The sequence below is a fragment of the Mirounga leonina genome, unplaced genomic scaffold (genome assembly GCF_011800145.1).
Source record: "Mirounga leonina isolate KUSES-001 unplaced genomic scaffold, KU_Mleo_1.0 Mir_176, whole genome shotgun sequence".
NCBI classification, from domain to species: Eukaryota; Metazoa; Chordata; class Mammalia; order Carnivora; family Phocidae; genus Mirounga; species Mirounga leonina.
This window is the reverse complement of record NW_023270454.1, coordinates 454,897-477,955: the sequence shown is the minus strand read 5'-3', so window position 1 is coordinate 477,955 and position 23,059 is coordinate 454,897. Positions and strand designations below refer to the sequence as shown.

Below are 23,059 nucleotides of genomic sequence, written 5' to 3'. Positions count from 1 at the left end.
AATCAGGGTTGGGGTAGCTTGAGAATGTGCATTTTTAACAAGGCTCCTGATGAAGCTGTTGCTGGTGGTATGGGGGCCGCACTTTGAGAACCATTGCCAAAGAGGATCTGGAGACTGACATACCTCAAATTTATGTGAGAAGCTCCACAGAGCAGGCAACATTTGAGGTGGGCCTAGAAAGATAAATAGGGTTTGGGATATCAAATGATGATAGCTGACGGTTATTGAGTGCTTATAATAAGCTGGGTGCTGAGTCTAAATGCTCTACTTGCATTGTTGATTTAATCCTCAGAGATATCAGATGAAGTAGATATGGTTAATGTCCATAGAGGCACTGAGCAAATAGATAACCCAGTGTGCTTTACCAGCTCAAAATAGTGAAGGGACACAGCACAGGAGATGTTCCTGGGGTTTCTCTAAGAGCCCCCAGCTGGAAGTCCCCTTCTTCTGCCCAGATCTCAGCTTCTATTCCAAGCCCCCCAGCAGGAGTTGCCATATGCCCAACCCTCCCCCTCCCCTAGAGTGCAGGGACTGGATATTTGTGGTCTTGGATTTGATTTCCTAGTAGGGCTTAGGACTGGCATTGCTTCCTTATGACACAGCCAAGGAAGGCCATGGGAGGAAGAGGTGCTTGTCCACCTTTCCCTGTGATGTATCCAAGCTCAGGGAGGTCCTTCCTGGCAGGGGAAAGTCTGTGTGGAAAAGCACTGACTGGCAAGTGGGGGAACCATGAACCATTCAGTATCACTGGACCATGACAGGGAAGGAGGAACAAGAGCAAAGCTGTAGTAACCCTCAATTCCCAGCATTTCCATGTAGCACTTCAGGGTCTCTTTTTGTGTAACCCTTACCAGAAGGTGTCACAGAGGTGATGAGGACAGTAATGAGCGACTTGGGGGCAGCCAAGGGCCAACCCTACAGGATCCCTGAGCTTTGGAAAGAGGTTAATTATCTTACTTTCAGAACCAGTGGGGGCAGCAGGCTCCAAGAGGGCAGAGGGATTGCCTGATGCTCACCAGAGGCTCCTTTGCAAGATGTGAGGCTTCAAGTTCACTGTCAGGAACACACCCTGGAACAGGAAGTGGGGAGGTTGAGAAGTCAGGGCAGAGGTGACACAGAAGTCAAAATTCCCCAGCCAGATACATCAGATGTTACTGAGAGAACATTAACTCTGGACATGTGGAGACTCATCAGGAATGGTCACAGGATTCTCATGTTGTGCACACAGATCCTAACAGAGAGACCATGCCATTGAGCACATAAAAACACAGGTGCACATGGACAAACTCCAAATCCCAAAAGCCACAGTTGTTAAGGGACCAGGTTGAACTCTTCAAGCCACTCCAGATCATTTCCAGTATCCAGAGTCGGGAATCTGAGCTTCGCCCTCTGCCAGGGCTTTCCTAATTCCAATCCCTTTCTGTGGACTAAAACTTTCCAGGTATCTTCCCTGCTCCCCAGTACACATTTATATATATTGGATATACTCATTGGGTATAAAATCCAGTCTGTGGTGGAGATGAGGGAAAAGGGGAAGAGGGAAGGGGAGCTTCTTTAGGACAAGCACATGCTCCCCCCACTTCCTCCACCCTTCATCCTTCCCTCACACTTCCCTACCTTCTGGAAGAGTCATTGCTTTCTGTTTTAAGATCTTCCTATTCTATTCCCCAAATGGTGCTCTCTCCCAGGGGTCTTGTAGGTGCAAAAGGCTCCTACTCTGCCTGCTTCTTTCTACTCTGTCTTGCTACCTCCTATTTCTTGTCATACACTCACACCAACCAAACTCATGAGCTCCAGTTTTCCACTGATTTTCTGAGGAAAGATACTACTTATCACCTGGCCTCAGCTCCTCTTTATGGTTGGTGATGACACATGAAGTCACAGGTTGCTGGTATATGGGGTGGGAGATTTGATTTCATCTTTGGTCTGACTCTTGATCTGAGCATTTTTAAAGAGTATCTCTCAGCATAGAATAATCCCACTCCAGTCTTTCTTTTCTCCTATTTAACAAAGATATAAGTGGAAAGAACACTAACTAGGGAGCCAGGAAGCCAAGTGTCTAGCCCCAGCTCTGCTCGTGCCTTGCTATGTGGCTTTGGACAAATAACCCAACCTCTTTGGGCATCAGTAGCCTCTTACTGTGGAACATTGAAGCAGCACCCCAGGATTTTAAAAGCTTTTTCCCTTCTGTTCTATCTATGATCTGGTACCAACTTGTTTCTTGTCCTGATTGCCCTGGGGCTCCTGCCCCCTTAGGATGGGTTTCATGAATAGGTAGAGTAATTAGATGGTTGTCTCTGTGACCCTCAAAGCCCTCTCACTGTTCAGGTTGCCCTTTCTCTCCCTCAGGCTCCTGGAATGCAATGGAGGTAGCTCACCTGTCGTATTTTCCTCTGACCAAGGAACGTGATCTGGAGAGTGAAGAGAAGCACAGTATGGAGCTGGGGAGAGGTGAAGGAAGAGTCAGATTTTTGGTGAGGTGGAGCCACAAAGGCATTCCACAGTCAAAAATCCTGAGGGAACTTGAAACCTCTCCCATCCAATTCAAGAGGCCAAGATTTGCCAAAGGCTAACCAGGTGCCAACTTTGGTACCTGAACCAGGGATGTCATGTATCCAGTGATGACAGTGTGTCATTACCCCCCTTTCCTAAACCATGGCCCACATTGCTAATTTATTACAGATTCCTCCCTACTGAATTAAATTTGGCCTCACAATACCTCAGACAGCCACAGAGATGGCGAATAGGCAAAACCTGTTTAATCACTGTCCAAGACCTTATTGGTTCTGACCCTCAGTCACTTAGTGCAGACCTATCTTCAAATCCACCTTTCCAGGAAGTGCCCTGCTCAGTGGGCACTCTAGGGTGGTAAGGATTTGGCTGGAAGGGGGGCTGTCTGACCCCTGCATTCTGGCCTCCAAAGTCCTAAGTGTCCTGGGTTCCTTATGTCTGACCACATGAGATGGGAAGGAGCTAGGAAGTTTCCCAGACCTCTTCTGGATATCTCACTCACTCATTTAAGATCTGAGCCACTGTTCTTTGGATGCTGCCCCCTTTACCAGGAGAAGTGGCTCTCTTCACTGGGTGCTGCCCAGCTCACAGGGGCCCTTGTGCCTACTGGCACCTGAGTCATGAATGTGGATGAGGCTTGCCTTCTGCTTTCTCACAGGGAGCAGCTGCTGCACTAAAAGCAGTGGGGTTAAATTTGCATGAGCTTTGCATGTAACTGTGGCTTTATTTTTGGAAGAGAGAAGGGCAGGTTGGAATGGGTGGGTAATCATGTTCCTGAGGAGAAATGTCAATCATCGCAAGCTGCCCACTGGGATGGAGGAAGGCTCTGCCACAGCTGAAAGCTGCGACCTGCACACAAAAGGCTGCCAGGCAGAATGGCTTTTGATTCCTCCTGAGCAGTGGGAAGCAGAATTGCTTCCGATTGTTCACCCCAGTGGAATGACTCAGCCTGCCAGTGATTTCCCTTTCACTTTCTGCCTTTTCACAGACCCAAGTGCACTTAACTGAGAGCTGCGTGGGCTTCTGCTCCCAACCCCCGGGGCCACATGCTCCCCCTCAGACCTCAGCCATTCCTCATGCGGCCCACACTCCCCCCACCCTCCTCCTCCTCCATTCTCACGTTTTCATTCACCCGTTTACTCAGAAAATATGTACTGAGCTTGCACATGGAGCCCTCCAGGCAACCAAACTTCGAGGACTTGCAGTCTGAGCTGAGATGATTAACCTGCCCCAGCCCTGGCCCCAGCCCCAGCCCCCAACCCTCATCTAGAGCAGCAAATAGGAGGAGAGGTCAAGAACAGGAATACAAACACTGGAATTCTAGATAAGAAAAGCTGAATCAGTCAGTGTACTAGGGGGAGGAACAGAGGGTCAGGGAGAGAGTCATCTTGAAAGGGGAGTCAATTAACTCTGGGCACATGTCCCATTTAGCCCCAGAGAGACCTCTGCTGGGGAGCTGGCTAGGGGCCCACCCACCAGCCACCCCCAGCCCCCGCCCCCTCCAGCCCCAGCTGGCAGATGCCCCAGAGCTGCTCTCACATCTCTGCAAGCCCCAGCTGCCCTCTTGGAGGCAGAGAGGCAGGTCTGGCTGCTGGGCAAGTCCCCATGAATCCAGCCATGCCTGCCACAGGGAGATGGGGTGGGAGTGGGGGGTGGTAATCTTTCCCTAAAGACCTGCTTTTTTTTTTTTTTTTATTTGAATGTAGCTTACACACAATGTTACATTAGTTTTAGGTATAATACAGTGATTTGACAAGTTTATCCATACTCACCACAAGTACAGCTACCATCTGTCACCATATACTGCAATTACAATATCATTGACTATCATTGACTATATTCCTTATGCTGTGCCTTTTATTCCCATGACTTGTTCATTCCATAACTGGAAGCCTGTATCTTCTACTCCCCCATTTTGCCCATCCCCCCTCCCCTCTGGCAACCACCAGTTTGTTCTTTGTATTTATAGGTAAAGACCTGCTCTTTTAACTTCAAGACATGTGAAGCTCTAGTTCTAGCATCTTTCGATACCGACTTATAATTTCACAAGCACTTGGTTTAAATTCATCCCCTGTGTACCATTCTTCTTACTGGGGCCGACCATTATCAAATATGTGATTTCATTTAATCCTGTGAATACCTGCTCTGTGAGTTAGGTATCAGCTATGCTCATCTGACACAAGGAAATAGAGATGCTGGCATGTTAAATCTCATGCTGGATGGCAAAACAGATCCATCAATCTGTGATCCTTTGTTGAGGGCCTAATGCGATAATGCAGATAGAACATACCACTATGTAGGGGGCCTAATTGAATGGTATCTGATGGTTCCTCCTATGGACCCAGAACTGTGCAGGCACAGATCCTGTCTTTGGGGACTTTGCTTAAAGGAGCAAAGAAGTCCTAGCAGGTAGGTCCAGAAAGTGAACTGTTTGTGTATCCCAGAGCTGGGGTGAGGCAGAATTAGAACTAGAACTCAGCTTTCCTGACTTCCCACCAAGCATCTTTCCATTATAGGACTCTCCACAAGAACAGCAGTTCTCTGCACTTTGGGGCTATCAACACCAAGCAGACAGAGAAGCAGGAGGGAAGACTGTGAAGACAATGGGTAACCTGACTGCCCAGGCAGTGTCTTCTGCCAGGTATCTGGTGTGTGTGTATGTGTGTGTGTGTAGGGGGGGTGCTGTCTTAGCTCAGGCTGCTCTAACAAAATACCACACACTGGGGGGCTTAACAACGGACATTTATTTCCCACAGTTCTGGAGACTGGAAGTCTAGGATCAAGGCACTGGCAGATTAGGTCTCTGGTGAGAGCTCTCTTTCTGGCTTTCAGATGGCCACCTTCTTATTGTATTCTCACTTGACAGGAAGAGAGAGGGAGAGACAGAATGAGAACAAATGAACAGAGCAAGCTCTCTGGTCTTTTCTTGTGAGGACACCAATCCCACCCTAAGGGCCCTATCCTCATGCTCATCTGAAACTAATTGCTTACCTCCTAATACTATTGGTCACATTGGGGGTTAGAACTTCAACATATAATTTTTATGGGGGACACAAACCTTCAATCTGTAACAGGCAGACAATGCAGTGAGAACCTTTACCTCACTTCCATACAAAAGAAAAAAAATTAAAAAGCACTCATGTGCTGGGGGTAGAGAGAGCTGGTCCGATTCAGCAAACTCCTGCCAGTCCCTCCTGTATTTTCAGTTAAACCAGTGCTGCTTTTTACCCTCTTTTTATTTAGGTGTACCTGTCTTGTCTCTCAACCAGATCCTTAAAAACAGACACTGCCTCATATTTCTGTTCTTGGCCAAAAACTTGGAACAGGACTGGGAAGTGAAGGAGAGGGGAAACTTACTTTGCCCAAGCGGCCAGTTGACTCAAATAAAGTCTAAAAGATGGAAATTTGGATTGAAACCAGATTTGGATTCTAGGTTTGAAGACTTGGCTTCCTATGTCTCTGTTGTGGGATCTCAGTTTAAGTCATATATCCTCCCTGTGCCTCACCTTCCCTTCCACAAGCTCGCTCAGTAAATCCCTGTGCTCCCTGTGAGCTGACTTTATTAAAATCATGTATTGAGCACCTACTGTGTTCTTAGCACTGTGCTCGATACTGTGTGGGATACAAAGAAGCTTCAGCCCTTCCTGCCTTCAGGAAGGTTTAAAAGATAATTGGAGAGATAACCGTTCATCCCTGAAAGGTTAAATAATGCAGGAGCCATCACGAGGCCTTGAAGGCTGAGTGCCTAGTGAGCCAAGCACTGAGTAGCAAATGTGGGCCCAGCAGAGAGGCTTCTTGTGGTCTGCAGGTCTTCCCCTAGGGCCACACTAGACAGGCCTGGAAGAGGGCTATATTCTTCCTTTGAGAGGAAGCTACAGTTTCAGTACCAAATCAAGTTCCTTGTGAGGCCTTGCCCCTCTTTTTCTCAGCACCCAACATGTTGCTTGGCATATGGTCCACCTTGAGGGACAATGTAAATGAATAATAGTGTGAAATTCTCCAACTTCCACAGATGGAACTAAACATGAGGATGCATAGGTATGGTTCCCATGGCTAAGACTCAAAATTATCCTAGACTGGTGACATCCCACCAGAAGGAAGGAGGCAGTTGCAAGCAGAGCTCTGGCCCCAGCCCAGCAACCACCAGCCATTCCTGGAGGCAGGTCAGCTCCCCCATCTATGGCTGGGGCCCATGTGGAGCCTACAGTGGCTTCCTCTGCCTTCTCAGTCACTATACCCACTGAGTGATCCTCTCTGAATGGTGCAGCACTGCCAGCCCACAGGATGGAATCCCATTTTTATCAGGCAGCCTTACACACACACACACACACACACACACACACACAAACACAGTCCCCACAGCCCCTCCATACACATGTGGCCCACATAGAGCCCCACCCCCAGACTGGAAAATGGAACCCAATTGGCCCTATTCTATTGGTAAAATGGGAATTTTGAGTCCAGGACTCCTGATGTGACCTGGGCAAGTCCCTTCCTTGCTCTGGGCTTCCATGTAGCCTTTGTGTAGTAAAGGAGTTGGGGTAAAGGATCTCTGAGGTCCTACTATCTCTAGCATTATGAAACTTTGACCATGGAAGATGCTGCCCTCATTGTCCAGACTGCCTCAGAGCAGGGAGGCCCTCCATCACTTGCAACAGGATGATCTCTCTGTTTAGTCAAAACTCCTTTACCCCCTCCCCGCCCCCACCCCCACTCCATCACAGGGTTGCTGCCTCTTGCCTCCGCTCTGCCAGTGGCACCCTCTTATTAACAACAGCAGTGTGCCACTTCCTCACCCCAGAGGAATATGGTGAAGTGTGATTTGGGGTTTCTGTCCCATTCTTACTGCCCTCTTGTGATGTATTGGCCAATAAGGGTCTCAGATGTCACCTCTCCTAAAAACTAGACATCTAAGACTCAAAGAAAATAAATCCTAGAAAACTTCCCACCCATGTGGAGAAGTAGTGATATACAAGAGTATTTTAGCAACAAAATGGAAACATCTGAGTAGGGAGGAATGAGTGAAATGTAGTAGGATACTACTGCGCAGCAGGTAAAAGAAGGAACATGAACTGGTCCCAAATATATCATGTTGAATAAAATAATCAAGGTTGCAGAATGATACATACATCAGGATACCATTTATGTAAAGTAAAAAAGCAATACCTATACTATTCTTTATGTTAAGAATATTTAATGATTTAAAAAATGTACATACGTAATCCACGATAGGGATTCTCCCTGGGGAGAGAGATATGGAGAAAAGGAGAAAGGAAGAAGTAATGGGGATTTTAACTTTGAGATGTTTTATTTCTAAAACAAGTAGCATTTTAACAATTGTCAATTCTGCACAAGTTACTTAGATTATTTTTATAGTATTTCAGTATTTTACAAAGGGATTAAAATTAAAGTTAGTGGATGAAGAAGGCTCTAAGAGCAGCATGTCAGGTACCAGAGCAAGCATTGGTGAGATACCTTGCCTGGAGGGAGCCTGTTCATCACAGTCTAGGTGGCTGCTCCCTCCAATGCCTGCTGCCTTTCACCTTATGGACCCTCTTTGAAGCAGTTCCAAAGTCTGTTCAAGTCTTAGGAAACAGTGTTGCAGGAACCTGGAGTCTGAGCATGGGAGGGTGGGGTGGAGGAGGAGGTGCACTCGGGTGATACAGCAGTTTCTCTGGTTTCACTTCCTTTCCTTGCTCGCATCTCAGGGAGTCATTAGTTAAGTCAGTAATCTAAGACTAAGCTATTTGTTCCTCCCCAAAGTCTCCAGTGAGCACTGGGCTTTGGCATCTTGGTGGGAGGGTGCCAGGCAGAGTGCAGAGATGTCCCACAGCAAGGCAGTGGGTTCCTGCTGGACCTTCCTGCAGGACAACTCCCTGGGCAGTGACTGAGAGGGGAGGAGAGACAGGGGGAGGGGAAGGGGGGAGAGAAGGTGGAGCGGATGGAAAAATAACCCTTCCGGAGGCTGAGCATGCTGATCTTGTGAGCGACCTCTCCAGACTGGGCAAGGGCAGAGGAGACAGTGGGTAAAGATGCTCACTCTTCCTAGGCCAAAAGTCTGGATTCCTGTGGGCAAGGCCATAGCTGCTTTTCCTCAGGGTTTGGGATGGGAGGGTGAGTAATATTCTTTCTCACCTTCCTGAGTCTAGACAGACCCCTTTTCAACTCCATGTCTCCATCTCCACATTCCATAAAAGGGGATCAGAGAGATATGTCGCTCTGGCATGAGCCCTGGTTTCTTTGGGGAAGGAGAGTGCAAACTGGTGTGGGGGAAAAGCAGCTGTGCTGGGAGTAGAAGCAGCTCAAAAGGGAGGGCTTCCCAAGATTCCAAGATTCCAAGATTTCTGGTCCTGTTGTAGCAGCCATACTGAGGGCAGGCAGGGGGTGGGGTCAAGTAGGGGACAGGGAGGACTGGCCTGGTACTGGGGGGGAAGTCTCCTGAATTCCCTGGGGCCAAATTTTGAGAAGTATAGGCTAGGGGATCCTTTTCTACCAGATGTTTTTGGCTGTTCTTTTCTTTTCTTCCCTTCTCTTAAACCTGGAGTCTAATTCTTGTTTGACTCTTTCTGGAAAGTCAGTAGGAGGTCATGCAGGAGAATGTTGCTGTGACATGCTCAGTGAGAGGTTCTATGGCTCCTTTATTTTTCCTCTCTTGTCCTCTTCCCTCTTTCTTTCCCCTTCTTGAACCTCCAGGATCTGCGTGATTGCTTATTTTTTACCCTAAGTACATACAGTACTTTGGGCCAGTAGGGATTTGTTTCCCAGGAATACAAATGTGCCGCTATGCCTTGTCCTTCCTGAGTACATAGATAGCAAGTCTGGCAGGGGTGGGTGGATGGGAAGACCTAGGGTTTGGGAACTAGGATGGATCATAGCCACATTTTCTGTGATGCTCTCTCCAAGTTGATAAAAGAACAAGTCTAGACACTGAAAGGTAATTAGTTTAGCTTCAAGTGCATCTGGAGATAATCTCAAACTTCAGAACTCTTCTCTGTGTCAAGACCTAGGAAATGGAGAATAGAGATCTGGCGCTATGGGACAGGAATGCACTCAGGGGACCAAAGGCCACCATCCTGTACCCACTCTTCTCCTGCACTCCCTGGCATCATTTGTCTTCCTCCTCCCAATCCTCTAGGGCCTAGCACAGTATTCAGGCATCACGGGTCATCCACATTGCTACTCAGGTGAACCAAGAAGCTTACCTATTCCTAAAACCTTGTTGTCATCTTCCCAAAAGGGAAATGTGACTATGGCTAGAGACCACGGACCCTGACTTCTCCTCCAGGCTTTCTCTTCCCCATCCCTGGAAACTTATTTTGTTATTCACAATGGGAGCCCTAACATCTCTGAGCCTTACCTGCAGTCCCCAGCATTGTGCTGTAGCATGGAGACCCTGGAATTTGGGTCTAGGTTTACGTCCCAGCTTAGCCACTGGCCAGTTAAATGACAAGGGCCACATCATGTAACCTCATGCCTCACTTCCTCATTTTGTTCTAGGAGCTATAGATTTGAAGTCTTTGCTTTCATAGAACTTATATATACTGGTGAAGATGCACACAATAAACAAATTAAAAAATAATATTGTTTCAGGTTAAGCAATTGTTATCAAGGAAATAAACAGGCTGGTATAATAGAGAGTAATGGGGGACTTGGATTTTTTTCAAGGGTAACCATAGGTCACTGCAGAGGTAATATATTTGAATTTAGAACTGAAGGATGAGAAAGATCTGTGTGAAGAGCTAAGGAAAGAGAATTGTCAGCAGAGGTAGCATCAGGTGTGAAAGCTCCTCAGTGGGGAAAGGCTTGGTGTGTTCACCAATAGGGGAGAGATGAGTCTGGCTATCCTTTCAGGTGTGAGCAAGGAAAGAATGGGACGAGATAAGATTGGAGCAATAGATAGAAACCAAGGCCTGCTTATTCTAGGAACAGTTCAAAGCTTTGAAGGGTTACCATCAGGGAGCATGACACTTACACTTCAGCTGCTTAAGAAGAACAGACTGGGGAAAGACAAATTTGGAGGCCATCTCAAGGATTGCATGAGAGGAGATGGTCCCGGAACAGGAGAGCCATGAACAGATTTATGTAGCATGTCTGACGGATACTATAGTTATACTCCAGCTATGCTGTATGCTTCTTGAGGGTAACACCCTCATCTTGGCCTTCAGTTGATCACACATGCATTTGTAGAACACTAACCATGTGCCCAGCACTGCCCTTGACTTGTTAGTTTGCTTTATCCTCATATTGGTCCTATGAAATAGTTATTTTTTCCAATTTATAAGCAAGGAAACCTCAGAGAGGTTAATTTTGAAATTCATATCTGTGTGAGGCCATAGCCAACTGTCTTATCTCTACAACATTGTATATATCAATGTTCATAAATGTGTACTGGATGGGCAAAAAGTAAGTCACTCATTGCCCAAGTGGTGTAGTGCGCAGAGTGCAGGAGAGGCTTTTGGCTAAAAATAGCTTCCCTACATGGGACAACAGTAGAATTTTTGCTTCTTAGGATCTGAAGGCCCAGTTAAGCAAGAGATGGAAGATATGGGGGTGAAAAACACATTTTGTCATCATCAACTGGTAAATTAGCAGAGGATCTCTGTACTCCTAAGTAACATCATTGGGGATTGGGATGCAGGAAAGTTGCATCCCAATGGAACGGAGAGCACTAGTTCTGGAAGATGAGGTGAGGCATTGAAGATAAATGGGGATGAAGAATGCTGCAGAGAACAACGATAAATACCAAGGAAAATACCTGCCAGTTATGGGGTGCCTACTGTGTAGGCATTTAGTAAACGTACCAGGCCTATTAGCTTATTTTGGTGTCTCATAAACTTCTCTTAACAATCCTATGAGGTAGGCATAACTGTGTTTCCTTGATTCTAAGAAACCATCAACTTAATAAAAACTTTTCAAAGAAAGCATACATTGTACTTACACCATGATGTCTTGTTGTGTTGTGCCTCTACTAATGGAATATAGAATGCATTTATTCATAACATAACTACTTTACAGTTCAGGCTAACAATGCAAGTTTGAATCCAAGCCTTCATATTCAGAGTCTGAAGAGTCCTTTCTTCCACTCTGCACATACAGTGCCCTATAACCTGCCTGGGACTTCTTTCACACCTTTAGGATTAACGGTGTAATTTAGAGCAGAATAAAGAATACAAGGTTTCTTCTGCATTTCCTGTTTTATTAAACTCATAGTCCCCCCACCCCCATCATCTATCTTTTAACTAAGAAATACTCCTTCACGAATGAGATCTTGCCATTTGCAACGACGTGGATGGAACTGGAAGGTATTATGTTGGGTGAAATAAGTCAAACAGAGAAAGACATGTATCATATGATCTCACTGATATGAGGAATTCTTAATTGCAGGAAACAAACTGAGGGTTGCTGGAGTGGGGGGTGGGGTGGGAGGGATGGGGTGACTGGGTGATGGACACTGGGGAGGGTATGTGCTCTGGTAAGCGCTGTGAATTGTGCAAGACTGTTGAATTTCAGATCTGTACCTCTGAAACAAATAATGCAATATATGTTAAGGAAAAAAAAAAAGAAGAAGAAGAAGGTAGCGGGAGGGGAAGAATGAAGCGGGGGAAATCGGAGGGGTAGACGAACCATGAGAGACGATGGACTCTGAAAAACAAACAGGGTTCTGGAGGGGAGGGGGGTGGGAGGATGGGTTAGCCTTGTGGTGGGTATTGAGGAGGGCACATTCTGCATGGAGCACTGGGTGTTATGCACAAACAATGAATCATGGAACACTTCATCTAAAACTAACGATGTAATGTATGGGGATTAACATAAGAATAAAAAAAATTAAAAAAAATATGCAGCAGACCGGGAAAAAAAAAATAATTTGTATTATGATCCTGCTGTTAGAGATAGTTATCTTTCAACCATCCAAAAAAAAAAGAAAAAAAGAAATACTCCTTCACAATGCATGACAACCACATAGATTTTCCCAGCTTTGAAAGTCATGTGGCCTAAGCTTAGAGATTTGTCCAAATTTGCAAATGTGCTGGTGTTGACATCCCAATGTATTCCTCTGTGTGCTGACTGGCAAGGTTGTTGTTATTCTCAGCATTGGTTATAAAATGCATTCCTATTACTTTTTTTTAAGTTTTTTATTTTAATTCCAGTATAGTTAATGTATAGTAGTGATTCAACACTTTCATACTTACTGGGTGCCCATCACTGACGAGTGGATTCCTTAATCTCCATCATCTATTTCACCCATCCCTGCACCCACCTCCCCTCTGGTAACCATCACTTTGTTCTCTAGTTAAGAGTCTGTTTTGTGGTTTGCCTTTTTCTCTTTTTTCCCCTTTGCTCATTTATTTTGTTTCTTAAATTCTACATATGAGTGAAATCATATGGTATTTGTCTTTCTCTGACTGACTTATTTCACTTAGCATTATACTCTCTAGCTCCATTTATGTTGTTGCAAATGGCAAGATTTCATTCTATCTTATGGCTGAGTAACAGTCCATCATTCATATATATATATATATATTTCACCTCTTCTTTATCCATCCATCCCCCTTGGGCTGCTTCCATAGTTTGGCTATTATAACTAATGCTGCAATCAACATAGGGTACGTGTATCCCTTTGAATTAGTGTTGTTGTATTTTTAGTGTAAATACCCAGTAGTGTGATTCCTGGATTGGACATTCCTATTACTTTTAAAAGCACTTTAAACTTCTCAACATTCGGGAGTACAATTATTTCCCTCTTCTTTCTCTGCGGAATCCTCTCCAGTCAGGCCTTGGTTTCCACCCCTCCACCCAAACTGCTCTCATCAAGGTCAGTGACAACCTACCTCCACATGGCCTGACCTGTTGACCAACTCTCAGTCAGCAGCAGCAGCACCTGACACCATCCTTACAAAACAGTTTCTTTCTTAGGTCTCCTTTATCAGTCAGAGCCTTCTCAGTTTCTCTTCCTCATTCCTCCTCACCTTCTGACCTCCATGAACCAGTCCTCAGACTTCTCTTATCTTCCCGCCTTCACTTCCGTAGTTATGTCACCTAGTTGCATAGCTGGCTTCTATAATCAACAGCTTTTACATGGAAATCTGCAGCTCTCCACCCATCCTACTGCCTACTCTATAGCACTCCTTGGATGTCTAATAGGCTCTGCAAACTTAATGTCTTAAACCAAACTCCTATTTTCCACCCCCACCTCATCCTAAACTGGTTCTTCTTGTGGTCTTTTGTACCTCAATAAATGGCAACTTATGTCTTCTAGTTGCTTGGATAAAAATATTGAGGTCATCTTGACTCCTCTCTTGCTCTCATTCCCTGCATCCAGTCCTGTAGCAAATCCTATCAGCTGGACTTTAAAATTACATCTAAAATGTAATCCACTGCTACCACCCTGGCCCAGTCGTGTTAGTCACTCGCCTAATGTAACTAGCCCACCACTTCCACCCAGGCCCATCAGCAGCTCCTTTTCCACCCTGCAGCCAGAGTGACCCTCTGCAGCCTACGATCAAGTAATCAACTGCTTAAAGCCATGTAGGGGCTCCTCATCTCAATCAGAGTTAAATCCCAGCCCTATGCCCAACGAGGCTTTATGTTTCCTGGTACCTGCTAGTTTTGACTTCTGCCTGTCCTATTCCCCCCACCCTCATTGCTAACTATTCTCCAGCCAGAGTGGTCTCTTGACTGGTCTCACATATGCCAAGCACAGTCCACCACAGGGACTTAGGGCTTTTGTTCTTGGGGCTTCTGAGCTTCTTTTCTCTTGCCCCAGATTTCCACCTGGCTTGCTCACTCATTTTCTTGAGGTTTCTTCAAATGATACCACAACTGAGAGGCCTCCCTTGTGCCACCCATATAAAATAACCACCTCCCAGAATTCTACACTTACTCTGCTTAGTTTTCCCCCATAGCACATATATCACTAAGAATAGTAGATACTGATTTGCTGATGGCCTGTCCACACTACTCTGAGCACAAGTCCCGCAAGTGCAGGGACCGTAGCCGTGTTAGTCACTACAATATCCCGGGACTTAGAGGAGGGCCATCCCAAAGGAGGGTCTCAGTGAATGTTTGTTGAATTAGCAGACAAAGGAAGAATGAACAAAGAGTCCAGTAACAGTCAGGGCTGAGCTTTCGTTAGGAGAAGCATACTTTCTCTACTGCTCAGATCTAGCAGTCTGAACCAACTCCTCTCCAAGTCACCATTGAGGACTGTGCAGTGACTGTCCCTTCTCAGGCTGACTTTTGCCTTCTGTCCCCTTCCAGGTGTTCAGCTCTCCCAGGCTCCTCGAGGCCTCTGCTATGACCACAGTTCCCTCGTGGTACCAGGACTGCCCTTTGCTGCTGCAGCCACACCAGATCCCCGTTCTGCCCTGTCTGTCCTTGGCCCCAAGCCAGCATGGGCAGTGTCAGTAGCCTCATCTCTGGCCACAGCTTCCACGGCAAGCACTGCCGGGCTTCACGGTACAAGCTGGGCAAATCCTCCCATCTCAAGAAGCTCAATCGGTATTCAGATGGGCTGCTGAGATTTGGCTTCTCTCAGGACTCAGGCCATGGCAAGTCCAGCTCCAAAATGGGAAAGAGTGAAGACTTCTTCTACATCAAGGTCAGCCAGAAAGCCCGGGGCTCCCACCACCCAGATTACACTGCACTGTCTAGTGGGGACATGGGCGGCCAGCCTGGGGTGGACTTTGGCCCGTCCACCCCACCCAAGCTTATGCCCTTCTCCAATCAGCTAGAAATGGTAAGCAAGGGTCTCTGGTAAGGGTGGGTGGGTCGGAAAACCAATAGAGACAAAATGGGGGTAAAGAGCAGGGAGGCAGGGAGGGGAATGGAGGCGGTGACACTAACATTTAACCCTCCAAGAGGCCAGAACAGTGGTGGTAAGGGCGGAAGTGCTCAGTTACACCACAGAGATCAAAGGCTGGACGAGGGAATTGAAGCACTGGTCAATCCCCTAATCTGGAAGCCTTGGGTGAGCCCTAATCAAAGAGCAAAGGGGAATGAAAGCCTTTCTGAGCTCTACTGGAATGCAACTGGTTGTCAAAGCAGGACCAAGAGCAGCATTTTCAAGTGCATGGCAAGAGGAGGGAGCTCTGTTGTCTCTGTAAGAGCCAACGGAGAGTCCACTTGGAGAGAGCTAGCTGCTTCTTTGCTCGCAGACTCCTGGAGGTGGGCCTTGCCCTCACTCGCTCCTCTGTGGTGCCGCAGCTCCTCACTCAAGCTGGGCCTTGGAAATATCTTTGGCTGCTGTATAAGAGCCAAGTTTGTCATCATCAGGTTAGCAAGGATGAGATTAAAAGAGCCCTACATACTCAGAAATCCAGCCCTTGTGCCACCTCAAGCTTTCATGGGTCCCACCAGCGGACCTGAAAATTTTCCTAGTTAAGCCTTTGCCCCCACCTGGGGGGATGAATCCATGGGTTTGCTATACTCAGAAGAGACCCCCTTAGTTTGCAAAGAGCTTTCAGTTTTTCAAGTTAAAGGGCTTGTAGACTGCCGTGCACTCTCCCAATGAAAATGACAATTTTCAGAAAAGGATTGTTATTTCAAGTGATCCTCCCACCCCTTCAATACTGGTCATAGCCAGTTTTCTTACTCCTGGCCTACTGGAAGGGGCAGTGAAGGGGAAGAAGGGATTGACCTCTACAAGGGCACCATGCTCATCCAGCCTAATTGCTTTACCCTCTACCACCCAGAGACCCAGAGCCAGAGCCGTGGCCCAGGGGTTTCAGCCAGTGAACCTAAAAATGCTGTTTGTCATCTCAGGAGGGTGGGGACAAGCTTATGACAGGTTGGTAGTTTATAAAACAAAATGCCTGAGTCATCCTTAAGGATGGCCATCCCTGGACACAAAGGAATTTCTCCTTCCTGAGAGACACTCACCATATTCAGCTGCTTCAAAGCCACAGGCAAGGATGCCTGTGGCTATGACCAAGAAGGATGCTGTGTGGCTGGTACACATACCCAGGCAAGGGAGGGAAGGGTGCGAGGGGACCTGAAGGAAGACATGGGATGGATACGGTTGTTTTCCTCACCAGGGCTCAGAGAAGGGTGCAGCGAGGCCCACAGCGTTCAAGCCGGTGCTGCCGCGGTCAGGAGCCATCCTCCACTCGTCCCCTGAGAGCTCCAGCCACCAGCTGCACCCTGCCCCTCCAGACAGGCCCAAGGAACAGGAGCCAAAGCCCAGCCTGTGCTCTGGGGCGCTGTCTGACTCCGGCCGGAACTCCATGTCCAGCCTGCCCACACACAGCACCAGCAGCAGCTACCAGTTGGACCCGCTGGTTACGCCAGTGGGGCCCACCAGCCGTTTTGGGGGCTCAGCCCACAACATTACCCAGGGCATCATCCTCCAGGACAGCAACATGATGAGCTTGAAGGCTCTGTCTTTCTCTGATGGGGGTAGCAAGCTGGCCCACCCAAGCCAGGTGGACAAGGGTTCCTCATGTGTGCGTTGCCCCATCTCCACAGACGAGTGCACCATCCAGGAGCTTGAGCAGAAGCTGCTGGGGAGAGAAGGAGAGCTGCAAAAGCTGCAGCGCAGCCTGGAGGAGAAGGAGCTGCCCTCCAGCCAGGCCTCCGAAGAGCGGCAGTGGCGCTGCAAGGAGGGGCGGGAGGGCCTGGAGCAGAAGGGCAGCAGCAAGCCGAAGCAAGCCTCCCAGAAGAGCCAGCGCACGCAGCAGGGGCTGCACCTCCAGGTGCTCCAGCTCCAGCAGGAGAAGCGGCAGCTCCGGCAGGAACTTGAGAGCCTCATGAAGGAGCAGGACCTACTGGAGACCAAGCTTAGGTCCTATGAGAAGGAGAAGACCAGCTTCGCCCCCGCGCTGGAAGAGACCCAGTGGGAGGTGAGGCTTTACCATGTGGGCTGCGGGGGGTGGGGGTGGGGGGTCAGGTGTTTGATGCCAGTCCCCGTTTCTCCGGGTCCTAGCCCATGGTGTGTGAACACAAATTGCCTAAGCAGAGTGAGCCAAAGTGCCAGCCTTGGGACCCAAAGAAGGGGCTATGATTTGTGTGAGTTTCCTACTCTCTGCTACCCCAGGGCCTCATGGCCTCCAGAACTGAATTTACTAACTGAGTCACTGACTGAGAAGCTGGAACCAGGAGCACGGAGGCCTCATTGGGCAGTCCGAGGGCCGACCCACTTCCTCTTGCGGGAGGCTCAAAGGAAGCACAGGCTGTTCCTGAGCCTGAGTTCACACTGGTTCAAGAGACCACAAGAGAGCAGAGACCTTGTTACTTTTGAGAGAAGGTACCCCACCCACCAGGAAGAGTGACCTCACTTGGGGCAGGTATCACTGACAGAATGGCTCATTCCTCACAGAAGTGTAAGTGGGGCTTTGTTTGGTGGGCTGCAATGGAAACATGAGCAAGAGAAGGGCACACAGCACCTAGAAACGAGGCATCTGGACCTGGCTTTGCTGGAGAGCCTGCTTAGCTTCCACATCCTGCTCTCCAGAAGGTAGCTTTCCTCACCTGAAGGGCCTCTCAAGGTGGTACAGGGGGCGGGGGGCACTGGTAGGGGTGTGGGCATGGTGGCTCTGGCATTCTCCCCAAAGACTCCTACCCTGGAAAGGAACTGAGGAGGCAATGTGTCTGGTCAGACCAGCGCCACCTGCAGGTGCTGGGGACACATTCTCAGCAGCACAGCTTCCTATATGCCCTGCAACTTTCTGTACGTACTCTGGAAATTGGAATGACAAGTGTTATCAGGAGTAGAGGAAAAGGATCCTTTCTATGGCAGAGATGAACAGGGGGACTGGACAGGTGAGAAGGGAAAGTCGCTTGTGTTTGCCAGGTCTCCCAAAGAGGAAAGGATACTGACCGTGGGAGCAGTGCCTGTCCGCTTTCCCATTGGTGTTGGCAAAGCAGACCCCATCCCAGCCATTGTTTTTCAGCCAGGGCTCAGGACACATTGGGGCAACTCAGAGATATAAGCTAGTTCTGGCACTAGGCATCCATCCTTATTTGCCCAACCCCCAACTACGCTGGGCATTGCCGTGACCTCATTCCCAGATTGTCCAGTCAGGCTGTACAGCAAAACAATAAAAAATATATATATATTTAAAATAACACGTAAATATATTACAAACATATTTAGAATGATAATAATTTATCAAGTGTTTATTAAGTGCCAAGCCCTAGGTTCTCCCATTTTATCCTTATAATAACCCTATGAAGTAGGTACTGTTACTAATCCTTAATTTAGTTAAGGAAACTGAGGCACAGAGAGGTTATAGTAGCAAGTTAAATGACTTGCCCATGGTGGGTCACCACATAATAGGTATCAGAGCCAGGATTTGATCTCAACACTTTGGCTCCAGAGTTCAATCATTACTCCATAGTACCACAACACCAACATAGTATATCGCCAGGACCAGCCAATCATATCATATGATCCAGCCAGGACTCAAAGGCAGGCCCATGGCCCAACCATGACTGTATGTTGCTCCCTCCATGAAACAAATACAGGCTTGGTCTTAGAAAGGCATCCTTGGTCCCACACAAGCATTGTGGGTAGAGCTCTGCATTGCTTCATAAGTGGCTCATGAGCACAAGGGGTTGGGGTTTACTACTGTGAGTGAAGTGAGGAGAAATTAAGGTGGCTTCTGGTCTTGATCCAACAATCCATTCTATAGAGGCCCAGGCCCTGACCTTCATTCTGTCCAGCTTTCCCACAGGCCGGCAGGAGAAAAGTCATTCTTGTGACATGGCCGGCCAGACTGGTCTTGATCTTCTTTTGAGCCACCTATGACCCCAAATGACCAAGACCCCGGAGACCCGTGGATCTGAATCAGTGCCTTTGGTTTTGTCTGCTGCTCTTGGCCAACTTTTGAAAAGAAATAAGAATAGAAAGGGTGGAGGGGCGGGGCAGGGGGAGAACATAGTAGCTCTCCATGTGGCAGATCTGAATTTGACACCCTGAGCCAGGTGTGTTGCTTGTCATTGGAGTGCAGCGGTTAATGACTGAAGACAGTCTTTATCCCAGTAGGGAGAGAGGGGAGCTGGGTGTGCACAGGGGTGAGGTCAGAGGATATGGGCACAAACATGAATGATAGAAGTTTGGCAGACACAGAAATCAATATCATTGATTGTTAAGTGTGGATGATGGAGCTATGGGTAGTGGTCACTGATTTACACATAGCCGTGGGTTTGGGTACAGATTGAGATTTAGACTCTGATTTGGGATTGAGGCAGGCATGTGGATGGACCAAGTCAGGCTACAGAATGAAAGGAAGCTCAGAGAGGGGCTCGGCCTTCATGGGTCACCCAGACCGTCATGCTCCTGAGATACCGTGTCAGGACCAGCCTAATTCTTTAGGCACTTAAGATGTTACTTGCCCCGGGTAAGGACCTCTTACATCTTAGCACTTTCTCTTCTCCCCCACCCAACCCTTGGCAGGTGTGCCAGAAGTCAGGTGAAATCTCTCTCCTGAAGCAGCAGCTGAAGGAGTCCCAGACAGAGATCAATGCCAAGGCTAGTGAGATCCTCAGTCTGAAGGCACAGCTGAAGGACACACGGGGCAAACTGGAAGGCATGGAGCTGAAGACTCAAGATTTGGAGAGCGCTTTGCGCACCAAGGGCCTGGAGCTAGAGGTCTGTGAGAATGAGCTACAGCGCAAGAAAAATGAGTCTGAGCTTCTCCGAGAGAAGGTGAACCTGCTGGAGCAGGAGCTGCTGGAGCTGCGGGCCCAGGCTGCCCTGCAGCGGGATGCTGTGTCTCTGGGGCCAGGACTGGGGCCTGGGCCAGGGACTACTTTCTCTGAGGACATCCCCGCCCTGCAGCGGGAGTTGGAGCGGCTGCGTGCAGAGCTGAAGGAGGAGCGGCAAGGCCACGACCAGATGTCGTCAGGCTTCCAGCATGAGCGGCTGGTGTGGAAGGAGGAGAAAGAGAAGGTGATCCAGTACCAGAAGCAGTTACAGCAGAGCTACCTAGCCATGTACCAGCGGAACCAGCGCCTGGAGAAGGCTCTGCAGCAACTGGCCCATGGGGACAGTGCAGGGGAGCCCTTTGAAATTGACCTTGAAGGGGCCGACATCCCTTATGAGGACATCATAGCCACTGAGATCTGAGGGGCCTACCGGGAGAGGGAGAGCCAGGGATCTGGCATCAGGAGGCAGGGGTACAGAGCCTGTCACGGAGGGCTCCTCTCCCCACTCCCCTGCTCAGTAACTCAGGCCTCTGTGAGAGGCCTTCCCCAAGGCACAGACTGGGATTCTCCAGGGGAGGGGGGGGAGGAAGGACTGCTACATAACCTTTGCAGCCCTTGCCCACATTCCAGCATTTACCATCCCTGCAGCCCACCAGACCTCTAGCTTTCCTAAGAAATGGGTTCAGGGATCTCCATCATTTGGTTAAGAGGTCTCTAAACCTTGCCTTTTGTTCAAAAATACTTAGACCCTCTCCCAGGGATGGTGGTAACTGCTGTATTGGCCGATGGCCACCCCAGGACAGAAGCTCCCTTTTGCCTCTTCGCACAACTGCTTTTTTTGCCCCTGGACACATTGGGATGGCTTGAGAGTAGAAAGAAGCCATCTGTGATCATAAACCTTAGAACCTGACCCGGTCATAACCTGAGCTGTTTTTCTCTGGCCTCAGAGTTGTGGGGGTTGGATTTTGGTATGGAGAACCTGGCTTAGCAACATCAGAGCTGTCCCAATCCTAGAAAGCCACAAAAAGGAGGGGAAATCTGGGGCAGCCCAGGAATATCTAGACTCAGCAAAGCCCAGAGGGGGTCAGAGGGAGAAGCCAGGTAGTAATGGCCAGACCCTGCTGGGGGCCCTGCTAACTGAAGGTAAGCAGCCTTTGGACAGCTGGTAGCCATTGAGCTCAGTGACCACTCTTCTTAAAGCCATAGACACTGAGGTCCTGGGGAGGGGAAGATTGTGACACAGGGAAGCTGTGGTTTTCCAAATTTCCCTGGGAGAGCCTCCAGATCTTTCCTCATGGGGCTAGAGGTAGGGGTGCCCCCACGTGATTTAAATTGGCCAGTGGCTACTCTGAACTTGCTTTCTTCTCAAGAATCCAGCCTTTGCTGGATCCAGAATAACCTATATATGACGAAAATGGCGCAGGGATGATCTGACATTTCCCTCCTTTGCCTGTGGCTCAGTTGAGTGGCACACACTTTCCCCTTTGCATTTCCAGTGCTAAATTCAGACAAGACTCCTTACAGGTCAGGAACAGTCCCAGAGTTTGGTGGGCCAGGGTCCCAGGCAGGGAGAAGAGACACAAATACAGCCTAATGAACAGCCCCAGGGCCACTGGCTAGCTTCCCTCCACCTGGGCCCCACAGGAGCCCCCAGTTGTAGAGAATCCAGAAAGCTTCAGTTTGCTAGGGGCTGGGCCAGTGCCTGGGGGAGGCTGGTGTTTCTCGTCTGAAGATGTGCAGAGCTGGGGGAGGAGAGAATGGTGGGGTTTCTTACTTAGTTGCTTGGTTCAGAGGGACAAAAAAAAAATTTTTTTTTTTTTTTTTTAGTCTTCTTTCTTTTTTTCTTTCTTGTCTTTTCAGAAGCAAGCCAGATCTAGCAGGCAGCCAGAACTGTTCCAGGTTCTATTTTTGACTCAAGCTACAGCTGTTGTTCTTTCTTAGGACAGCCAAGCCTTGCTAGATTCCTGAGCTTCATGCCTGCTTGCTGAGAGGGGTTCACTGAGGTAGGAGAGATGAGAGAGTCTGGGTATTTAGCAGTCTGAGACCAAACCCCCTGGTTCTGCCTCCCTGACCACAGTCCTTACAGGACCCAGAGTGGGAGTGGGAGCTGCTTCTTGTCACCTCCCCCCACCCCCCCTTCAGAGCCACCGCATTCTTTCCCTGAGTCGGCTGAGAGCAGGGCCATCTTCCCTGCATTTGGCTCTGCCTTCTGGTCCCTGGGGTTAAGCTGTGCCCATGACAGAGGAGCTTTTCTGGAATTTCAAGCCACTGGTCTTAGTCATAGGGCAGATTTAAACCTGAAATGGATAGGCTAAACGCCCCCTTCCTGCCTGGAGGGCAATGCCCTCCATTGGGCACAGTGCAGGCCCTCAAGTCAAAAATGTCCCATTCCCTCTGCCACACTGTTAGAGGGTGGGAGAGGGATGGTAAAATATCTTTCAACTGAGAAGGCACTTTGAGACCAGAAAACAAAGCGGGTGACTCCATCCAGTTTACAGAGTTTTATTCAGGGTAACTTACTGACAGGGAGAATCGGGTGGAGGATGATCCAGGCGCTGCATGCAGTTATTCTCCACAAAGTCTGGACCTTCATCCACAGATTCTATAAAGCGAGGGGACACACAGGAGGGCATTACAGTGAGATTCAAGGGTTTGCACGCACCTAATGGACAGCTAACCTTTAATTAGATCTGCAGCACCGCCTGTGCCTCAGGAAAGACTATGTTCTCTTTAGCAGATTCATGGGAGGCCTAACAGCCTCCCCCAATCCCAGCCTCCGAAGGCATTTCTAAGGTATGTATGTTAACCTCCCAGGGGCCCAGAACACAGCCCCAAGAGAGGTCATCAAGCAACACGAGCAAGATGGAGGGCCCACGATGGAGTCCGTCCTGCCAACTGTCAGCAC

General features: G+C 48.5%; 1 protein-coding gene across 1 annotated transcript in view; it reads left to right on the top strand.

The window, feature by feature from the left end:
* Nucleotides 1–21,738, top strand: part of LZTS1 (leucine zipper tumor suppressor 1) — a 50,379-nt gene extending 28,641 nt beyond the window's left edge. The window contains exons 2-5 of the mRNA XM_035022493.1: nt 5,028–5,152; nt 14,770–15,247; nt 16,545–17,348; nt 19,904–21,738. Coding sequence (XP_034878384.1) covers nt 14,903–15,247; nt 16,545–17,348; nt 19,904–20,575 — 1,821 coding nt within the window. The 5' untranslated portion in view covers nt 5,028–5,152; nt 14,770–14,902 and the 3' untranslated portion in view covers nt 20,576–21,738. The remainder of the gene's footprint in view (nt 1–5,027; nt 5,153–14,769; nt 15,248–16,544; nt 17,349–19,903) is intronic.
* The last annotated feature ends 1,321 nt before the right edge of the window (nt 21,739–23,059 follow it).